General features: G+C 47.5%; 1 protein-coding gene and 1 long non-coding RNA gene across 13 annotated transcripts in view; one reads left to right on the top strand and one right to left on the bottom strand.

The window, feature by feature from the left end:
- LOC108394934 (uncharacterized) overlaps positions 1 to 6,622 on the bottom strand; it is a 41,181-nt gene extending 34,559 nt beyond the window's left edge. Inside the window, exons 1-2 of one of the 2 annotated variants that reach the window (XR_012126006.1) lie at positions 6,483 to 6,587; positions 5,636 to 6,121 (exon numbers count right to left, since the gene is read on the bottom strand). This is a non-coding gene — a long non-coding RNA (uncharacterized lncRNA). Of the gene's footprint in view, positions 1 to 5,635; positions 6,122 to 6,482 lie in introns of both variants that reach the window. The other variant, XR_012126007.1, reaches the window with a different exon arrangement.
- Positions 4,761 to 20,007, top strand: part of SLC22A23 (solute carrier family 22 member 23) — a 164,293-nt gene continuing 149,046 nt past the window's right edge. For 4 of the 11 annotated variants that reach the window (XM_073224089.1, XM_073224093.1, XM_073224095.1 and 1 more), the window contains exon 1: positions 4,761 to 5,987. In XM_073224089.1, the coding sequence (XP_073080190.1) occupies positions 5,325 to 5,987 (663 nt within the window). In that variant the 5' untranslated portion in view covers positions 4,761 to 5,324. The remainder of the gene's footprint in view (positions 5,988 to 20,007) is intronic. The other 7 variants (XM_073224096.1, XM_073224090.1, XM_073224092.1 and 4 more) reach the window with 5 other exon arrangements.

Genomic DNA, 20,007 nt, shown 5'->3' with positions numbered 1-20,007 from the left:
ACAAAATGTTTATCTAAAATTTTTTGACCATAATATCTTGCCTCAGAAAGTAAATTCTGGGACCATGACTTACCCCATTTAGGAATATTCCTTACTCTTATCTATCCTCTTCTAGCTTGTAGTCATTGAAGGAAATCAGTCTCATCGCTTTAGATTTGGTAGAACACCCAGCCTTAGCAGTTTCAGGTTTTTCCTCATCTCCATTTAGAATTAGTAGGGAAAGACGGAGAGAGTTGTTGAAAGAGAATTTTTTAAATCTTCCTTAAGAAAGTGAAAGTTCCTTCACTTAACCTTTGTTACTTGATTACTGTTTCCACAAAGGCTCCTGACAATGATTACTTTCAGATGGCTCATGAACTGCTGAACGCCCCCAATGTACATACTTGAAGCCTGAGGGTCATTTGCAAATTTTGGGATGATTCTCATCAAGTGAAAGAAGCTATTTCCATGTTGGAATGAGACAAATGATGTTCACTTTAAAGTCCTGGCATTCAGACCTTTTTCTTGGGTGTCTGTGTGTATATGTGTGTGATAAGAACGTTCTTAAGCACTCTAAGGCAAATGTTACATCTGGGGTTTTTAGCAAACAAAAGCCAACACCAAATTCTGGATCAATTTGTTAGGTACTAATTGTTTTTAACTCAAAAGAGTTCAAAATTACATTTTTGACCAGGCTTTCAAAAGTAATTGAGCCTTCTCTATCATATTTACAACTGAATAGCTTTTGCATAGAAGCATTATCTTTACCTTGTTGTTTATTTTCATTCCGCCTTTTGATCAGGAAGGCTGAATCTGGCTTGTACTGGATGAGCAAGTAGTTTTCCTCAAGCTATTGCCTGTAGCTTCCTTAGGAGTGATTATATGACATTTTTATTACTTCTGCCGCTGAACAAAAGTACATTTTCATTTTTGTTTATGATAGGTTTTGTAAATGTCAAACCCTTTGTTAGAAAGTCAGCATTAGCATTCCAAAAGTCAAAGGATGACAAAACAATGTTCGAATGTACACAATTAAAATCTTGAGTAATTTTCTATCAGTTTTTCCAATCCTCTAAAAATCAAGAAAGTCTACTTTTCAGATAATTATTTGAAAGAAATCAAACTGCAGTAAGAAAAAAACACATGATAATCCAATATTTGACATGAATCTATACTTGAAGTATAAATTAAAAACATGAAATACAGGTAAAACTAATTAAAAATCCATTTGCTATGACTAGTATTGTACAGTTTAAGTTAATTAGCTCTGATGCCAATTCCTCGGAACTAACTTTCATGGAATTACAGAGGATTTAAAATTAGATTTCTATCAACCCTAGCAGTAAGATAAAATTTTCTTTCCTCTTGTTATCTCTAAGGGAATGAAATTGTTCAAGTACATTGGTGATTAGGTTGCACCTTTCACTTCCTTTTTTTATTTTCTCAATTTTTAGGAAATTAAAAACTGACAGATTATTTAACATGCTTTCAAAGAGAGAATGGTTCATCTTCCTTATGAGATGGGTGAGGTCAGGATACTAACGTGAAGTTAGGATCACAAACTCAGACGCTTTGGGGGGGCCAGACAAATGGGGCCTGAGGGACGTGTGCCAGGCACAGATGGACCAGGAGGACTGAGGATCACTTGCCTATCCACTGTACACCAAGGAAGCATGGCCCTACAAATACGAGGAGACAAAAGGGCCAGGGTTTCTGCTATTTTGTTTTTTAGTGTTCAATCCTGATTTTCAAATGTTGGCAATTGGTTTTCCCAAAACACTGTGTGTGGTCTGTGAGCTGCATTTTGCCTATAAACCAACCATCTGCAAGCCAGTAACTGCCCCCAAGAACGTCATATTCGGAGCTAATCCATTAGCCACAATAACTTATGATTAGCAAAATAGTTGTTAAGTTCATTTGAATTCTCATGTTGGCTGATCTGACCACTATGTTTGAAAGATTGAGCAAACATGAAAAGGTTGCTTGTGACTTAGGAATCAAAGTTAACAGAATTGTAGGATACTAACATGATACCATCGAGTGATAATAATTTGATACACCAATTTATTCAACAAATACGTACTGAATGTTTTTTTAAAAAGTGCTGTTTAAGGTACCAGGAATATAGCTGAGTACAAAGTACCTGTCTAGAGGTAGGAGGTAGTAAATGAATAAATAAGCAAGAAAACTAGCACTTAGTAATAGCCATCACCCAGAAAAGTAAAATAGGGTAAAATGAAAGCAGGTGCCTGATTGGCTGCCCTATACTGGTCAGTGAACCTAAATAACTTCCCTGGGGTTATCTCAGTATCAAATTCTTCCTCTTTACTCCTTTCCTTCTAGGTCCCTCTCTGAGGCATTTTGTGGTAGGTCTTAATGAATTACAGGCCAGTTTATTTTAAATTAGCTACTTTTTAATCTTCTACATTTGGTGGGCATATTGATTCAAGAGGGATTTAGGGAAACCACTAATCTAATCAGCAACTTAATTACAATGTCCGTATCAGTGTTGCAGATGGCTAATTCCATACATTTGTTTTCAGTTATTACAATATTACTGTTTTCATTGTGACCATTTTTTCATGTTTCCTAATTGTAGAAGCAGCACAGGCAACAGAGAAGGAAAAAAAGGAAAGGAAGAATTTCAAACATTTTGTGTTGGTTCCTTTTGGCTTGAATTTAGAGGACACCAATTTCTACTGTGTCCCCCAATTCTGGGAATACACAATATAAGGATTTTCATCACTTTTCTGGGACAAGGAGTATTAAGAATTTGGCAATGAAACTCCTCCCCAGGGCTAGGGCTCCTTCCACCTAAAATGCATATTAACAAATAACTTTTTAAAACCCTTTCTTATGGTATTGTAATCTGCCCCCTGAATGTTGAAATGGAGAAAACCTGGATTGTCAAGTCAGAAGCTCTGGGTTCAAAGTTCTGTGGGCAAACTCTCTGATCTGGTCCTCACCTAACCTTACAGTCCTCATCTGGAAGACCCACCTCTGGGGGGGCCCCCTGAGGAATGAATGAGAGTGTGTATTTGAAAACCAGCCCTACAGAGTTCAATGCTATTTCTCATTATCATTGGAATGGCCCTGGAGGTCACTGACAATGGTTATTTTTTACCATGAATTATAAGAAAGCAAATGGGTCCTTGTGACTTTGAGGTAAATAGGAAAAGCCAAACACAAAGTGGAACTCTTAAAACCAGCCACTGAAGAGGAAATGAATAATAACAATAAACTTGTATTTAAATTCAGAAATAGAAATGCAGATTTTATATAATAGCAAGAGCAGTAGAGGTAATAATAAGTGGTTAACATTTATTAATAACTTTCTCCGTTGGAAACATGGTAAACACTTTTGCATTTATTATCTCTTCCAGCGGGAGTGGGGAGGGAAGAAAAAAAATCAAGCTAATTAATAATGTGAAGTTGGAAAAGAAATCATTACTACACAACGTACATTATCACTCCCAAAAGCTCTTTAAATACATGCAGGTTTTGAGAAGCATTTCTTGGAGGCCTGCAACTCTTTGGGCCTCTTCGGCCCATGGTTATCTAATCTCACCTCCTCAGCCAAGCAGCAAAGCCCATGACCCACCCGGCCCCAAGGCCCAGCCCACTGACAACCTTCAGAAAGAATTCTCTCAGATGTGCCAAAATTTTAGTAGTAAGCACATGTTGCCCGTAGCAAAAAAGAACCGCGGGTTAAAAATGTAAAGGGATAGTGGAAATGCAAAAGGATTTTTTCCGTGTATGTAGCTTAGAAGGTATTGTTTTGGAAAACAGAAGCATTTCGTTCACATTTCCCCTCCCAAAATATTGGAAATGGATTGCTCTATGTAAGACTTCCTAATAAATTTCTCAGAATATGAAAGGTCTCCAACGTGTGGGAGCGCTGGGGTAAAAGGTGCCACGCTGTGCTCATCCTGGCTGGGCCGTGGGTGCCCGAGGAAATATGCTAATACAGGCGTTTGCCGCAGGGCTGGTGTTATTTATACAGCGCTGGCTGGGCAAGGTTGGCGCTGGAGCGCGGGAGAGGAGGGAGAGGTTTGTCTTCCTGTGTGCGAACATGCATGTGTGCGCCCGTGCACTTGGGGTTCCAAATGTGAATTCAAGATCTTGGGGAGGGGGTGGGGAATACCATTACCACTCACGTTAATGTGTATATATAACTTGGACTGGCAATGTATCCTTCTAGCATTGTACTTACAGAGCATTCATTTTAAAGTGGGGAAGAAATGGCGATTTGAGAGTGGGTACTGCGGTCGGTCGCGAGTGACCGGACGCTGCGGGTGTCCAACGACCTGAAATTGGCAAATGTGCCTTCTTGACCCTACTCCACAGACACAATAATCACCCGTATCTGCACCTCGAAAAGGCGCGAGTGGGGTGCTCCCGAATGCTTGCGACCCTTGGGCTCGGAACTGCAAGTAGGGTGCGGACACCTCCGAAGCGATCAGAGAAAGGTCACCGAGACCCCGCGCGACGGCAGGAGATGAGCCTCGAAGGCAACCCAGGCCTCCCGCTCCCCGCTCTCGCCGCCGCCTCCGGGCCCCCTGCCCCCCGCGTCCGTTGCTCCGCGCGCCTCCTCCCGCCCCGCCCGCCGGCGCGGAGCGGGAACGGGCAGGGGATCCTCGGGCCCGGCGCGCGCGGGTGTCCCGTTTCCCCCGCCCCTGCCGTAGATCCCGCGGCGGCGGCGGCGCGTCCCGGCCGGAGGGGGCGCTCGCGCGCAGGAGCCGGGCGCAGCAGGTGCCGCGGTTACCTCCACCTCCGCGGGGGGAGAGGGGGCGGGCCGGGGGTCGGGGAGCGGAGGCCAGGGAGGGAGGCCGGCTCCCGGCGCGGGAGAGCGGGAGAGCGGGAGAGCGCGGGCCGGCGGGCGGGCGGCGGGCCGGGACCCGAGCCCGCGGCTTCCGGGAGGCGCCCGAGGTCGGATAAAGCCATTCCGGCTCCCGGGGAGCGGCGGCCGCCGCGGGCACCGCGACCCGCAGGGCTCAGGGCCGACCGGCTGCGGCGCGGCTCCCGCCCTCCTCCCGTGGCCGCGCCGAGCACCGGAGGGCAGCGGGCTTGGCTGCCGGCGCCCGGGCCGCGGAGCCGATGAGCGGCGGCGGCTGAGGGCCCGGCCGGCCTCTGCCCGTCCTCTGCCCGGCGCCGCAGCGCCCGGGGCGCGGGGTCCGCGCGGGGGACATGGGGACGGACTGACGCCCCGAGCGGCCGAGCGCTCTCTCTCCAGCCGCGGGCCATCCTCGGAGGCGGCGGCGCCCGGCCCGGCGCGCTCTCCTCGGGCGCCCGCGGGAGCCTCGGCCGCGCTCTATGCGCCTCTGCGGGCGCCGCGGGCCCGGGCCATGGCGATAGACCGGCGGCGCGAGGCGGCTGGCGGCGGGCCCGGGCGGCAGCCGGCCCCGGGCGAGGAGAACGGCTCCTTGCCGCCGGGCGACGCGGCGGCCTCGGCGCCCCTCGGGGGACGTCCGGGCCCGAGCGGCAGCGCAGAGATCCAGCCGCTGCCGGCCGCGCAGCCCGCGCTCGGCGGCCCGCACTCGAGCTGCTGCTCGGCGGCTGCGGCCCCGAGCCTCCTGTTGCTGGACTACGACGGGTCGGTGCTGCCCTTCCTCGGAGGCCTAGGCGGGGGCTATCAGAGGACCCTCGTGCTGCTCACCTGGATCCCGGCGCTGTTCATCGGCTTCAGCCAGTTCTCGGACTCTTTCCTCTTGGACCAGCCGAACTTCTGGTGTCGCGGGTCAGGCAGAGACGCGGAGCTGGCGGGGGTCACCGCCACCGGCCGGTGGGGCGCCGGCGACGTGGCCAACTGGACCAGCCCCCCGACCACCCCCTTCGCCGCGGCCGCCTGGGGGGCGGCGGGCAATCTTAGCAATAGCAGCGGCGCAGACGGGGGCGACACGCCACCCCTGCCGTCCCCTCCGGACAAGGGGGACAACGCCTCCAACTGCGACTGCCACACGTGGGACTATGGCATCCGCACAGGCCTCGTCCAAAACGTGGTCAGCAAGGTAAGGGCCTCGACCGCCCTGGCCCCGCGTCCTTCTCCTGAGCCCTTTTCACTCCTGGGTCGCCTCCACCCTTCCCGACATCCCCTGCTGAGCAGACCGAGGTCCTAGTGGGAGTCATCTGGAACCCGAAGTACCTAAAGTGGTGCAAGCCTGTGTGTGCATGCATCTCGCATGGGCTTAACCTCCTTCCGTCCCCCAAAGGAGATGTAATTACTTGGATAGGAAGCGAGGGCTTTTTATCACCCCCGCGGGGATACTGCCACCCTCGGAGGTGACGCTACCTTCCAACTTTAAGGGGGCACCATAGTCTTTCCTAGTTTGCACCCAAACTCCTGTCCCGGTGCACATACATATTCAATGAGCGCCCCTCCCCGCCAAGAGGCTCGAGCTTCATTCAGTACTACACCTTGGGAGCTGTCACCCTCAATCAGTCAGGGTAGCCCGCGAGGAGGGTAAGGCCACTGACCTGTCACCAGCTAGCCCTGTAGGACTCACCTTATTTAAGCTCTGCTGGCTGGAACCAGCACCGCTGTTCTGCTCGGCTGCCTGGCTCCTTATCCCTGTGCCTCCCACAAAGAAATGTCTATCCATGAGAATAGTGTCCTATTCCCAGTGTTCTTTCCGGCAGACCTCAGCCATCTGGCGCTTGGCTTACAGACTAATGCCAACTAAAGCACCCAAGTTGTAGCCAGAGAGCAAAAGCTTCGAAATTTCCCTTTCCCCTCTCCCCAGGCTCAATTCTCTCCAAAGAGTGGCATGTTTGTCTTTAGACGTTGCTACCCCAGTGTTCCCTCAAATGTTCTCTTAGGACTTCAGTAAACATGGAGTGTGGAAAGGACGCTAAGAATTTGGTATTTCGGGGCCACCACTGCCCTTACACAGCAGCTGCTTTTGTCTGAGGCACTGAGACCCCGTAAGCCTTAGCGGAACATCCATCTGGCGCAGAGTCTGGGGGAGCCCCTCTAGCAGAGATTCACATTGTGTGGAAAGAAGCGGCGTTTTGTGAGAGCTGCGTGCTAGGCATGAAACTGGAGAATGGGCAATGTTAGAAAATTAATGCCCAAACCTCTATAATTTCTAGTTTTTTTTTCAACGCGTAAGTGAAATGTGTGCCCCGTTAGTCAAGCCATTTATGGGTTTTGCCCTTTCTGTGGTTTTAAATAATTAATTTGCATTTCAAATTAAATGTAGACCATTACCCCAATCTGAGCAATTCCGGGCAGAGTTTTCAATGCTTTGTTTAAATGATACTGAAATTTAACAGTTTACAGTATAATCAATATGCTTCTATCTTTTTCCCCAAATGTGTGTTAGTAAACAGTTACAGCTCATGGTTGTGTAAGATGAAACTCTTACATCATTATAATCATTGTTTTAATCTTGTACGAACCTGGCAAGAAATGATCTGTCCTGTGGGAACTGCCTGAATTAGCTGTTAATGGGGAAGATCCTTCTGACTTGCTTCACCTTGTTCCCCAGACAGCCTTTCCTTCCCAAAAATATTGCAGTGAATCTGTTTCCCGTCCATGGAGGGCAATGTTTTTTTCTTATCAACATGGAAACATTAAGAACAATGACTATATTAATTTTAATACTCTGTATGTCTGTGAAAGCTAGGATTTGGCAACATTTGCAAATACTTTAAGCCCCTTTTCTGAAGTAGCAGAGGAATGATACACGTCAAAGCAAATGTGTATAGAGGGTGCTGGGGTCTCAGGGGAGGCCAGCTTGAAAGTTAGGAGGTGAGGAAGAATATCATCATCTTCGTGGGTGGGGGGGTACCAGCTATTCATACTCCGCCATGGATGGTGGGAGAAGAGAGCCTAAATAGTTCTTGAACACAAGCTCTGGAAGCATACTGGAAGGCTGGATAAATTTTCTAAATTAGCCCTGGACTGGGCCAAGGATGGCACTGTGTGCAGTATGTTTTGGGGGCATTTGTAGGTATGTGCAGTTATATATATAGCTGACAGGGTAAGACTGGGAGGTGAAGACATTGGGACAACAGTTAGAGACACATTTGCTTATAGGATAAAGACTATAAAGGATATTGATTTTCATGCACAAATAAGATCTAAATGAACAACTGTCCTTCCGCAGTGTTCTATTCCACAACAAATGTTTTAGCGCTTTTAAAGCACACTGAGGCACCTACTAAGGCAGACTGTCTCCTCAGCTGGCTGGGTATGTTAGATACTGCATCAGATGTGCAAATACTGGATGTATACTGTGATGGGTGCAGAATTCTAGGGGTCAGGTGCCCATCTGCTTGGTTTGCAAGCAGAACAGAAGTGGAAGGTTCTGCCTCTGTCAGTGGGTGGAAGTGCAGGGTCTGAGAAGTTACCTTTTGTACTCTCTCCCCTCACTCTATACCGTGGTTTTCCTGCTTGCAAACAAGCCTCAGACAATGTCCTTAGATCATTAGACTTCCTTCAGCATGTATGTGTCCCTGCAATACATGCCCTATTCTATCCCTAGGTATTATGAGGGCTACAGCAGAACCAGCAGGCACATATTATGGTATATTATAGTATGTTATGTTACATTGTAAATAAATATTCTATTATTAATAGTATATATATATATTCTATATGTATATATAGTGTGTGTGTGTGTGTATATATATATATATATATATTACACAGGCTATAATAGCACACCTACACGCATAAAACTGTCAAAACAGAATCCCAGATTATTATAAGAGCTGACAATGCTCCCTTCCCCCTTGATTAATACCCCTGCCGTGTATGTCCCTGCTGGATGGGAAAGAGTGCCCTGTTAGCTGGGTAGCTCACTCTGTTATTTGCTCTTCCTTTCAGAGAGGCATGTTTTTGGGTGACTTTAACTGGGGTGGTCTTTCACTTATTTGTGCAGCTCACTCCTCTGAATGAATTGTTTCCTTTATATATAATACATGTTCAGATATTTGCGGATACCCAAGTAGTTTCTTTCCTGGCTAAGAAATTTCTAGCTACTTCAGTCATTCCATATATGCTCAATTTTGCCATATTGATTGTTTCTCTTGCATATGCATCTCTTAAGCACGGCCTTTAGAACAAAGCCTGGCAGGCCCTGTGTGTCCTAATCAAAAGAGGGCACAGAGAGACACTGTGCTTCCACCGATGAAGCCTACAGTTGATGTCTGCATTTTAGTAGACGTAACATGCCTCTAGCTGTCTGAGGACCAGAGTCACCAAACTTTTATGGGATTGTATTAAGTCAGGGCTTTCTCAGCCTCTGCTTCTGTGACATGGCACACGATTTAGGTTTCATCTTAATAGTTTTGAGTTATTAGATCTCACCTGTTAGGATCTTGTTTCTTTTCTTTTTTTGCCTTGGTAATTTGCAATCTCTTCAAAATAATAATAATAATAATAAATAATAATACAACCTTTCTTTTGTGCAGCCCTATAAAGTTTTCAAAACATTTTCACATATAAGATTTCTCTTGGTTAAGAATGTTAAGTAATCTAAGGCCAGTGTTAACACCAAGCATTATCTTGGATCTTAAATCAGTAAACACCCTGAGTGGGCCAGGAGCCTGGTGTGCAAGTTCCTGATGACACTCATAGCTCTGCATTTTATCCCCTGGCCATGTTGAAATTGTCAACGCCTTCCTGAAAAGAGGAATCCAACAAAATTCTGCAGAGTTCCTTAGGGGCCATGCTATGGGGACAGAGACCAGGCAGTTGGGGGCCCTGCTCCCTGGGCCTGCCTGTCCCACATGCCAGCATTCCTTGTGCAACCCAGATTCTCAGGTACTTCTGAGACTTTCTCAACAAAGTTCTAAAAAACACAACTCTGCTGATTTTTAAATATTTCTCTTTGTAATTTGCATAGTTTATCCTGCGTTGTGCTGAGTGAATCCATATGGGTTTCTATTGCTCACCACTTCCTTGAATAAATCCCTAGAATTTTGCCAAAAATCAATGTCAGTTTTTCAAGCTCTGTCCTTTTTCTCTATATGAAGTTTGAGATTTTAGTCTATCTCTAGTCTTCTGATATTTCTTCTATTCTCCATGAATTCTCAAATTGCTGGCTTTTATCCTATAAGTACATCTGAGAGGTGCTTAAATATCTTGGGTAGTAATTTATATTCTTTTTCTGGGGCTCAAGACCAGAAGTTACTTAAAGTGACAGTACAATTTAATTAGGGTTAAAGTCATTACAATTTCATTGCAGTAGTAGTTCTTTTTTTTAAAAACCCACCGTTAGATTATCCTAGTGGTGTTTTATTTTATCTAGTATAGGCAACACAACAGTGAACATCTTCGTGCATACCTATTTTTAGAAAGTTGACTGTAATAGATAATGCACACACATGGAACAGAAGGCAGACAGTAAAAGTAACACTTCTTGCCATCTCCGCCTCTAGTTTTCCTCTTCAGAAGCAACCATGGTTACCACTTTCTTATGTATCCTTCCAGAAATGGTCTCTTTCCACTTACATGTTTTTCTCTCACAAACAGTATTATAGCATATACATTGCTCTATGCCTTTTGTCACCTATATTGGATGGGATGGGTGCACGCCAGTACACTGTGCCTGCACAGTATCCCATTGTATGAACCAGGCCTTAATTTATTTCATGAGTCACCTACAAGGGGATATTTGGGTTGTTTCCATCTTTGCTATCACATAATATATAATGAAATTACAGCATGCATGAAATTCTTCAAAGTGGAGGTTCAAAGTAAGCTGCATTTGTATTTTGATAGATACTGTCAAAGTGCTCTTTATGGAGATCTTGCCAATTTACACTTCCATCAGCAATGTGTGAGGGCCTCTTCCCACACCTTCCCTGACCCAGGGAGTCATTACACTTTTAAAGGTCTCCTACTTTAATATGTGAGGAATTGCATTGATTATTATCATTTGCATCTCTCTCGTTTTGAGGGACATTAAACATCTCTGAAATTTTTGAGCCATTTGTGTTTCCTTTTCTCTGAACTGTTTCTTCATGTCCTTTTTTTTTCCTATGTGTAGTTGGAGTGGGGCATTCCTTTCTTACTCATTTGTAGAGTACTTTATGCATAAAGTAAATTAATCCTTTGATGTTGTGTAAATGTTTATTTTCCCCCCTTGGTGTTTTGTTTGTATTTTGATTTTGCTCATGGTGTTTCTGTTTTGCAGAAACTTCTGGTTTGTTTAGAGTTAAATTTATTAATCTTTTATGGTTTCTGGGTTTTGTGTTAGATTTAGGGTTTACATAATCCTGGGATAATTAAAAAAAATCCCATGTTTTCTTCTAATATATTTTTTATCTCAGGACCTCTTTTATTTGGTATTGCAGGTATCAGTTTTCCTTTCATTGAACTCTGAGAATAAATTGCTAGAAAGAGAAACAAATGTTAGGTCCACAGATATAACCAGCATTTCACGTAGGCTTTGACTTACTCATAACAGTGTCCCAAACGTTGACTTTGACAGTAGCCAGTAGCCCTTATTGATAAAAAGACCAGAAGCTAAACAGTTGTTAAGCAGCTCTGTCCATCTCCTGGGAGATCATGCTCTTCCCAGACAGTGGGTCTCACCTTTCACCTTCTTATTCTGGACTAGCTGCAAAACCTCCTCCTTTTTTTTTTTTTTTTCTCTCTTCAGTATTTCTTGCAAGTCTCAGTTCATTTTGACCTTTAGTCCAAGGTAAGATTGAGTCAAAAGTTGATGTCACTTAAAAACATGTCCATCCTGGCATTGCCGCAAACCAGCAGTGTATTGGAGCCAGCTTGGCCTCTACTGACTCTGAGCCGGTGCACATCTCTTTCTAACTGCACATTCAGGAATGTCATGTTGGTGGCTTAGAATTGGCCATGGTGAGAGCATTTACACCACAGAAATCGGCAAACACTACACATCAGGGTTTTATTGTTTTCTTCAGAGAGTCAGTTAGTAAGCAATTATCACACCTTTGAGAGTGACCCTGGGCCATTCCTTTCCTCTTTTTTTGAACCTTTCCTTCCCTCCTTCCTTCCTTTCATTGATATGAGTGCTTATTCTGGGCCAAGCAATGTCTGTGTGTTGGAGATACACATAGGAGGAAATAGCTCAGCAATCAGAGAGCTTACAGACTTATGAGGGAGGAGCATGTTAATGAATTCAACAATCTTTTAATTACAAACTGAGTTAAATGTTTAGAAAGAAAGGGAAATGAGACTATAACAAATAACCAGAGCTGGACTGACTGCCCTGAGTGAAACTGACATCTGAGATGAGTTCTGAGATTTGAGTAGGAGAGAGGCAGAGTGGGAATAGCATTTGCAAGGGCCCTGTGGCACATGAGACCTTGGAAATGATAGGAGGCAGTGCAGCTGGAATACGGCAAGGGGTTGCTTATAAGCCATGAGGTGAACTCAGCCAGCTAAGGGAATGAATTGAGAGTGGAGAGCAGCCAGGGGCTCAGAAGAGGCCCTAGGACTATGCCCTGTGCTTGCTATGGAGATGGGGGCTCTGGCATAGGCAGAGAGAGGGAGGAGAGGTGAAGTAGAAGCCTGGACAAAGGGTCTGGGGGAAAGCATCTCGTATGTGCAGCAAAGGGAGGCCGGATGGCCAAGGAGGAGTCCTGGGGAGGAGCTGAGGACAATCACACTGTAGCTTCAGGTCCAGACCTGCCTGTGGTTAAGTGGGCCTGAAGCCCTTTCCTAGAGCTTGTTGACAGGAATGCCTGTTTGGAGTATTCTAGCACTTTCTCTTGCCCTCCTGCTCAAGAGGTGATGGGAGAAGGGGGTGCTAATTACATCTCCACAAGCTCAAAGACCCTGATATGGGAAACCATTAGTCTGGAATTTACCTCTATTCAACCAGCTTTACCTTTGCAAAGTACCTAATACAGGTAAAACATTGTCCTGAGCATCCGTTTGTAACATCCTGGTCCAGAGTCCTCCGGGTAGGTGAGGAGACTGAGGCTGGAGGGTCGGCATTGACCTGTCAAAGCCTCCAGCGTGTTAGGGTTAGTGTACAACTCTCCTCAGCCAGTAGGGCCTCCTTGTCTCTGCCTAGCTGCCACCTCCACCAGGGGATAGGCGCTGGGAAGCACTGGGGGGTGGGAGGGGTCCCCCCCCTGCCTTTCTCTTTGGCTTGTTCCTTTGAACTGGCCTGTCTAATGGTCCTTTTGTTGTCTGAGAATGTTGACTGTGTGTGTTTGTTACAGCAAGTTGAGATGTGGTTATTCAAGCTATGGCTTTATGTGGTGGCTCCGTGCAGACTTCCTCTCCGGGCAGATTCCTACACCTCTGCTCCTTCTCCCTCGGTAGCCACTTCCCGGGAGCGCCCTTTTCTCCCTCCGTCAGCCATTTGGTCTCCACTCATCCTTCAGACCAGCTCATTCTGCATCTGGTGCCCCCAGAGCCTGCTGCCCCTTCCTCCCAGCCCTCACTGTGTGGTGATCAGTGTGTCTGTCTGGCTCCCTGCTGGAGGTGAGTCTTATTCGTCCTCTTCCCGCAAAGTTTCCACCATAAATGCCTGAGCTCACCTGCACTTGATGTCATAAAAGGAGTGAGAGCTTTTCAGTTTGGCAGGTACAGGTTCAAGTCCTGCCTGCTAAGTTCAGACCAGTGCCCATTTTATCTTGGGAGTGGCAGGAGCTTCATAGTGAAGTGGGTCATTGCTCACCCTACCTGGAGGGCTGTCTCGGGCTAGAACAAGAATACCTGGTACAGAGTGCCCACTGCCCTCCCTCCAGGCAAACAGGAGGCACCTGGGAAACTGCCGAACCCTTTCTTCCCGTTTGGGGGATGAGGACTGGCTGAGTGAGTCATCTGAGGAACGCTTAGACTGGCAGGAGCTGATAGACCACACCTGGTGGGTGAGTGATTCCTTGGGAGCTCCAAGGTGTCTACTGCTTTTGCCCAGGACCTGATGATGTGGGAAGTGAGGTGTGCCCCTCAGATGGGACCCCCACATCCAGGTGGCTGAGGAGTCTGATCAAAAAGGACCTCTGGGGGATTTGTTTGAAAGACCATTTAAGGAGTTTGTTTTTTTGGAGTTCTTACCTGAAAACAGAATAGGTCACTGGCCACAGGACTTGAGAGGGCCTGAAAAGGAGAGGGCCTTTCTGGTGGCCAAGGCCCAGGGTGGGGGGTCGGGCTCTGCCAAGTGCTTCCCTGCCTCCATGGAGTCTTGGTGCAGAAATCTGAGTTCATGTCATTTGCTGGAGAACGATTTCAAGTCTGGGTTGGCTGTGCTGGGTGAACTGATCTGATAGGAAGTAGACTTTTAGAGGGTGGGTGGTAAACCTGAGCCTTAACAGCAGGGGCAGAGAGGGAACGTCAGAGTGAAAACAGCAGGAAGGGCCAGGGGCCACCTTGCCAAGCTGCCCCTCCCCGCAGCGGGTGTTGTCCTTGCTGAGTTCTTTGGGAGGTGTTGCCTTTGGCCTCACTGGCCCACATACGTTGGTCCTCTGCGAGTTGGGGTCTGTAATTTGTTGTGTTATTTGCTCAGCAGTTGCTCGGTGCTGGTCATTGCACAGGGGCAAGCCTCCCTCCAGGTGAGGGGCCTGCAGAGTAGAAGGGGGCGGGGTGACTGGCTGATTCAGCCGGATATCCCCTAAGAGAATCATTGCTGTGATAGACGGCAGCAGGAGTATCTCCAGCCTACCATTTGTATGTGTTAGATTCTATGAAACTTCTCTTCTTTTGACTTTTCATTACAAGTAATGAAAATAAATTTCATATTACATCAACAAAATAGAAAAGAAGTATATTTATTGGAAAGATGCAGGGACGGCTCAGGGAACCTAGAGTGGGATTTGAGACCTGCAAACGTGCTTGGGGGCGTGGGGGGAATCTTAAAAGAGCCCTGCCGCCGCCATGCCATCCTTCTCGTAGAGGCTGCGTTTGCTCTTGCCCCGTTCTCAGGAGGGAGCTCCGTTACTGCTGTAGACGGACTGTGTCCCACGCTTTTGCTCACTTGGTCTCTGGTCAAGCAACAGTCAGCACAGAGGCCAGCATCCCCTGTCCAACCACAGGTTCCTGGGTGCCTATCTGATGTCCAGCTAGGGCTGGGTGGAGAAAGGCGGGTTTCAGAGCATAGGTGCAGTTACCCAGTTACTTCAGATCATGGGACAAGGTGGGATAGTAGTTGTTCTTCATTGGGGTGGGAGGGATGGGTGTTTTTGGCAATTAATCAAGAATAATTGAATACTGATGACTGAACCATTAAAATGCTTTGAACAAAGTATTCTTTTTCTTCCCAGAGACTCAGGATATAATTTACCTGGCTGTTTAAGCTTAGTGTAGAATTGGCAGGAATACAACAAATAAAAAATACACCAATAAAGAATATTACATCTAGAAATAGTTCTAGATGGTCTCAGTTATTTAGTTCCAGACCACCAAGGGAGCTTGGCAGTCACTGAAACACTTTGTAAATTGTTACCCTCACCCCTGCCTCCACATGGCATGAGTCTCTGTTTTTCCAAACTTTTCTTCTAGTCAGGATCAGCTACAGAATTTGTGGGGCTTAGTGCAAAATGAAAATGCAAAGTCCCTCATTCAGAAATTATTAAAAAGATATGAACATGGTGACTGCCTAGCATTAAGCTAAATGTGGGGCTCTTCTGAGCAGGGGCCCTACCTCTAGTGACCTCTGGCCTGTCATCTTTCACAAAGCCAGTTGTCACTGCTCCTGCGGTAAGCAGGTGTTCCCCTAGCTTTTATGAGCCTTTCTTTCTGATTTTTCAGTATCTTTTCTGCTTCTCTACTCCTCTGTTGAATTTTGTATCTTTTTCTAGATTTCTTGTAGTAAAAGTGAAACGTATGTTTTACAGGTCTGTTTTTCCAGGGAACAGCTTCATAAGGCCTTAACCAATTTTGGATGTTTCATTAGCTCATGGTGTGCAGTGGCATGAAGGAGCCAGGGAGACTTCTTACCCTTGCAAACACCACTCCAGAAGGAAGACAGTCAGTTGACTTATCTGAGCAGTGAACCAAATAGCTGAGTCATAGGAATGTGTGGTAAAGAATGTTAAGTCATAGGAATGCTAGTGAAGTATTTATCAGTCATTTTTTTAAAGTGGGGAGGAGGGTGAGAGCTTTATATAATTCTACTAGCTAATAGTCACACTTTATTTCCTAGTATCATTTAAAGAATAAGTGCAAAGGAGACATTGCCAGCATAAAAGCCACAAATATCCCAGTGGTCCTAATTTATGGATGGGTTGTGTGCTCAGCATTGTAATTTGCACTACAGAGTATTTCCTCCCAGATTAGATTAAAAGCTGCTTTATTTGTGTGTTTAAAAGATGCTTTACAAATTGGGTATCCTTGATTCTTACATACTGAGGATCTCCCCTGTTCTCAAACGGATTATATATGAGTTTTTGCAGTAAGCATAAAGCTGTTTTTTTTTATTAAGGTATCATTGATATACTCTTATGAAGGTTTCACATGAGCAACATTGTGGTTATTACATTCACCCATATTATCAAGTCCCCCCCACGCCCCACTGCAGTCACTGTCCATTAGCGTAGTGAGATGCTCTAGAGTCTCTACTTGTCTTCTCTGTGCTATACTGCCTTCCCCGTGAGCCCCCTACATTATGTGTGCTAATCATAAAGTAAGCACAAAGTTTTTTTCCTACTTAAAAAATATTTAAGTGTGGTAAAGTACACATACAGAAAATTTACCATTTTAACTATCCTGAAGTGGCATGAAGTACATTCACATTGTTGGGCAACCATCCCCTCCATCTGTCTCAGAATTTTTTCATCTTCCCAAACTGAAACTCTGGACCCATTCAACACTAATTCCCCCTCTCCCACCCTCAGCCCCTGGCAACCACCCCTCTCTATTCTGTCTCTGAATCTGATTGCTCTGGGGACCTCATTTGAATGGAAGCATCTAGCGTGTGTCCTTTTGTGGCTGGCTTGTTTCATGGAGCACAATGTCCTCGAGGCTCCCCCATGCTGCAGCCTGTGTCAGGATTTCCTAACTTTTTAAGCCTGAACAATATTCTATTGTATGTATACACCATACTTTGTTTATGATTTATTTGTTGATGGACACTTGGGTTGCTTCCAGCTTTTGGCTAGTGTGAATAACGCTGCCGGTCACATGGATGTCAGCCTCCTTTTTGAGGACTGTGACATGCAACGGCCCAGGCCTCCTCTTCCCTGTCTGAGGCGGCTTCTGCAGCCACCTGTGTGGTGCCTGCCCCTGGTCCTTCTCCCCGAAGAGCTGCTCTGTGACAGGCCTCCCGCTACTCCCTGGGCAGGTGACACAGGGTCAACAATGTCTCTGCCCTGGGGGAGGAGCTCATGGCATAGCTGAGACAGTTGGCAAATGGAGGGTTCCTGGCAGTGTGGGATGAGCTGGTACAGCTGTGAGGGGCGGGCGTGATTCATGCAGGGACAGTGCCGGAGGTGTGGGGCGCAGGTGAGCTGTGTTCACGGCCCGGGTTCTCAGCATGGAGAGGGAACCCAGGATGCTGTGAAGTTTAAAGGAAGTCTGGGGTTCGGGAAGGATTGAAAAAGCCTGGGCGGGGGGTCCTGTGGGGAGACTTGGCCCCGACCCCACAGGGCCGGAAAGTCAGCCCTCGGGTATCACTTTGATTTTCCCCCAGCAGACAATGAGCCGTCTGAAGTCCATAAACAGAAATGACCCAGGAGAGAAGTGCTTGGCCACCGGCTCCTGTTCTCCTGAGGGTGGTTCCACATCCACACCATGTCCCCAGGCCCCTGTCAGAGGCCCTGAGCCCCTATCCATGCAGCCTCCACGTGTGGACGGCCACACACACTTGTTTGGGTCTCCTTAAAAAGCCACCTCAACGAACCCCAACATAAATCACAGCACAGCCCTGTGCAGGGGCTGCTGCCTGCTCCCTCTCATTTGTGGGGGCTCCTGGGATGCCAGCCCTGCCCTTGTACTGCCGTGCTGCAAGAGGCTGTCAGGTCTGCCTGATGCCTGGTCCCTCAGGACTGTGCCTACATTCCCACTGGCCCCTGTGGGTACTGGAGTGACCGTTCAGGCCACAGCACTCTGTCATTGTGATGGCGGATGTGCTTGCTCTGATTCCTTTCCTCCTCAGCGGGCCTTCTCCCAGTGCCCTTCCGGAATCCCTTCAGTCACCCTCTCCCTTAAGGTCATTTTCGGGTGTCTCGCTCAGCTCAGCGGCCGTAACTAGTACCAAAGGCTGGGTGGCTTCAACAGCAGAAACTTGTTTCCTCACAGCTCTGGAGGCTGGGGTCTGAGATGAAGGTGTGGGCAGGGTCGGCTCCCCTGGGGCCCCTCTCCTTGGCCTACAGCCCCCACCTTCTCCCTGTGCCCTCACGTGTCGGCCCTCTGTGTGGGTCTGTGTCCTGATCTCTTCTTAGAAGGACACCAGTCAGACTGGAGTAGGACCCAACCCACTTTACCTTCGTTACCTCTGTAAAGGCCTGTCTCCAGGTACAGCCATATCCTGAGGTTCTAGGATTGTTAACAGAAGAGGTTTTCATGGACTTTCAGGGCTTCAATGCATGAGGTGTTCGTTTTCATCGTTTTTTGCTTTTGGTGAGGGACACAGTCCAGCCCGAAACACCTGAGGTGCAGCACATGCCCTGAGCAGGGCAGCCCTGGAATGTTATCTGTGACCCGGGTGTTCCCTTGAAGCCCCGGGCCTCTGTATTTGGTTACCTGCTGGACTGGAACTCTTAGGCTTCCGATCTCGTCTACCCTCTGTGTCTCAAATCCCAGTGTTTTGGTCCTAAATTGTAGCGGAGCGACCCTTTCAACTCCCCTGCTCCAAATCCCTTGTGGCCCTCCACAGCCTTTGGGATGTAGCTGGCCTGGTTGGTGGCCCTGGTGATCGTGCCCCGCCTGCCTGCGTGTCCTGCAGCTGCCCCCTCATGTTTGCACAGGGACCCTGTGCTCCAGCCCCTGATCACTTCTCAAACGCTCGGCCTTTGACGGTTCCTTCAGCCCAGAATCCAGCTCCCCCGCATTGCCGTGCCACTGTCCTGGCTCCTGTTCCTCCACTCCAACTGCCCACTCCTGCTTTCCTGGCCCAGATATGCATCCTCAGCCCCTGAGTAGGTGCTCAGTTAGCCCTCCCTGAACAGTGAAGGTCATGGGGTGGTAAGGGCTGTTGCTCTCATCTGGCGAGCTAAGGTGATTTAATTCTAGGGTAGTGAGAAGAGGACAGAGATACACAGGTCAGCTCAGACGGAAAGTCAGATTTCAATGAGCTATTGAAGATGAGGAGGAGGGTTTGCCTGAAATAGTGACTCATCTAACTTGAATTCATACGGGGCTATGGAGTGGATGATACCTTTACTTTAAGCCACTGTTTTTCGAAACTTTGTATTAGAACGTTTTTTTCTGATGAAAGCTCCCCATTGACCTGGTTGGTCTGAATCTGGGAGCAGGATGGTGGTGTCTGGAGCACTTCGGGGCAGCTGGGGGGAGCTTTTGGAACCACCTATGGGACCCAGGCCTTAGTTATTTTAAGAAGTTCTCTGGGTGACTTCCATGTGGTATGATTCCCCCCCGCCCCCGCCTGGGGACATTTGGCGATGTCTGGGGTCTTTTTGGTAGTTGTAACTGAGGAGGGCGCTGCTACTGACATCTGGTGGGTAGAGACCAAGGAGGCTGCTGAGACTCTGCAGTGCGCAGGGAGGCCTCTGCAGCAGGGAATGATCCAGCTCAAAGTGCTGGGCTGGCCAGGTTTGAGAAATCCTGGTCTAGACTACCATAAAAATTCATTGTATTTTCTGGCCATCCCCAACAGATGGCCGGGGGCAGCCTGGGTGAGGCTTCCTCCTCTGTAACCCAGGGGGGAAGTATTGGGGTGCAGCCGCAGGAGCTATAGAAGGCCATTTCATCATGCCAGGAGTCGTCACAGCCCAGCCAGGGCCCCTTTGCCGTCTGTGAAGAAAGGCTTTGCTAAGCCCATTAAATAGCGTAAACCAAGAGTCAAAGGGCATGGTTAGCCTACCTGGGGGAGCACGTTATGAACCTCCGCCTTAGTGTGTCTATGTACAAATGAATGTTGCTAATGATCAAGTCACTCATTAAAGTAGGTCTTTGGAACCTCTGCTTAGAAT

This window comes from Manis javanica, chromosome 16 (assembly GCF_040802235.1).
Source record: "Manis javanica isolate MJ-LG chromosome 16, MJ_LKY, whole genome shotgun sequence".
Lineage (NCBI taxonomy): Eukaryota > Metazoa > Chordata > Mammalia > Pholidota > Manidae > Manis > Manis javanica.
Note: the sequence above shows the minus strand (reverse complement) of the source record. Positions and strands in the feature narration are given on the sequence as shown.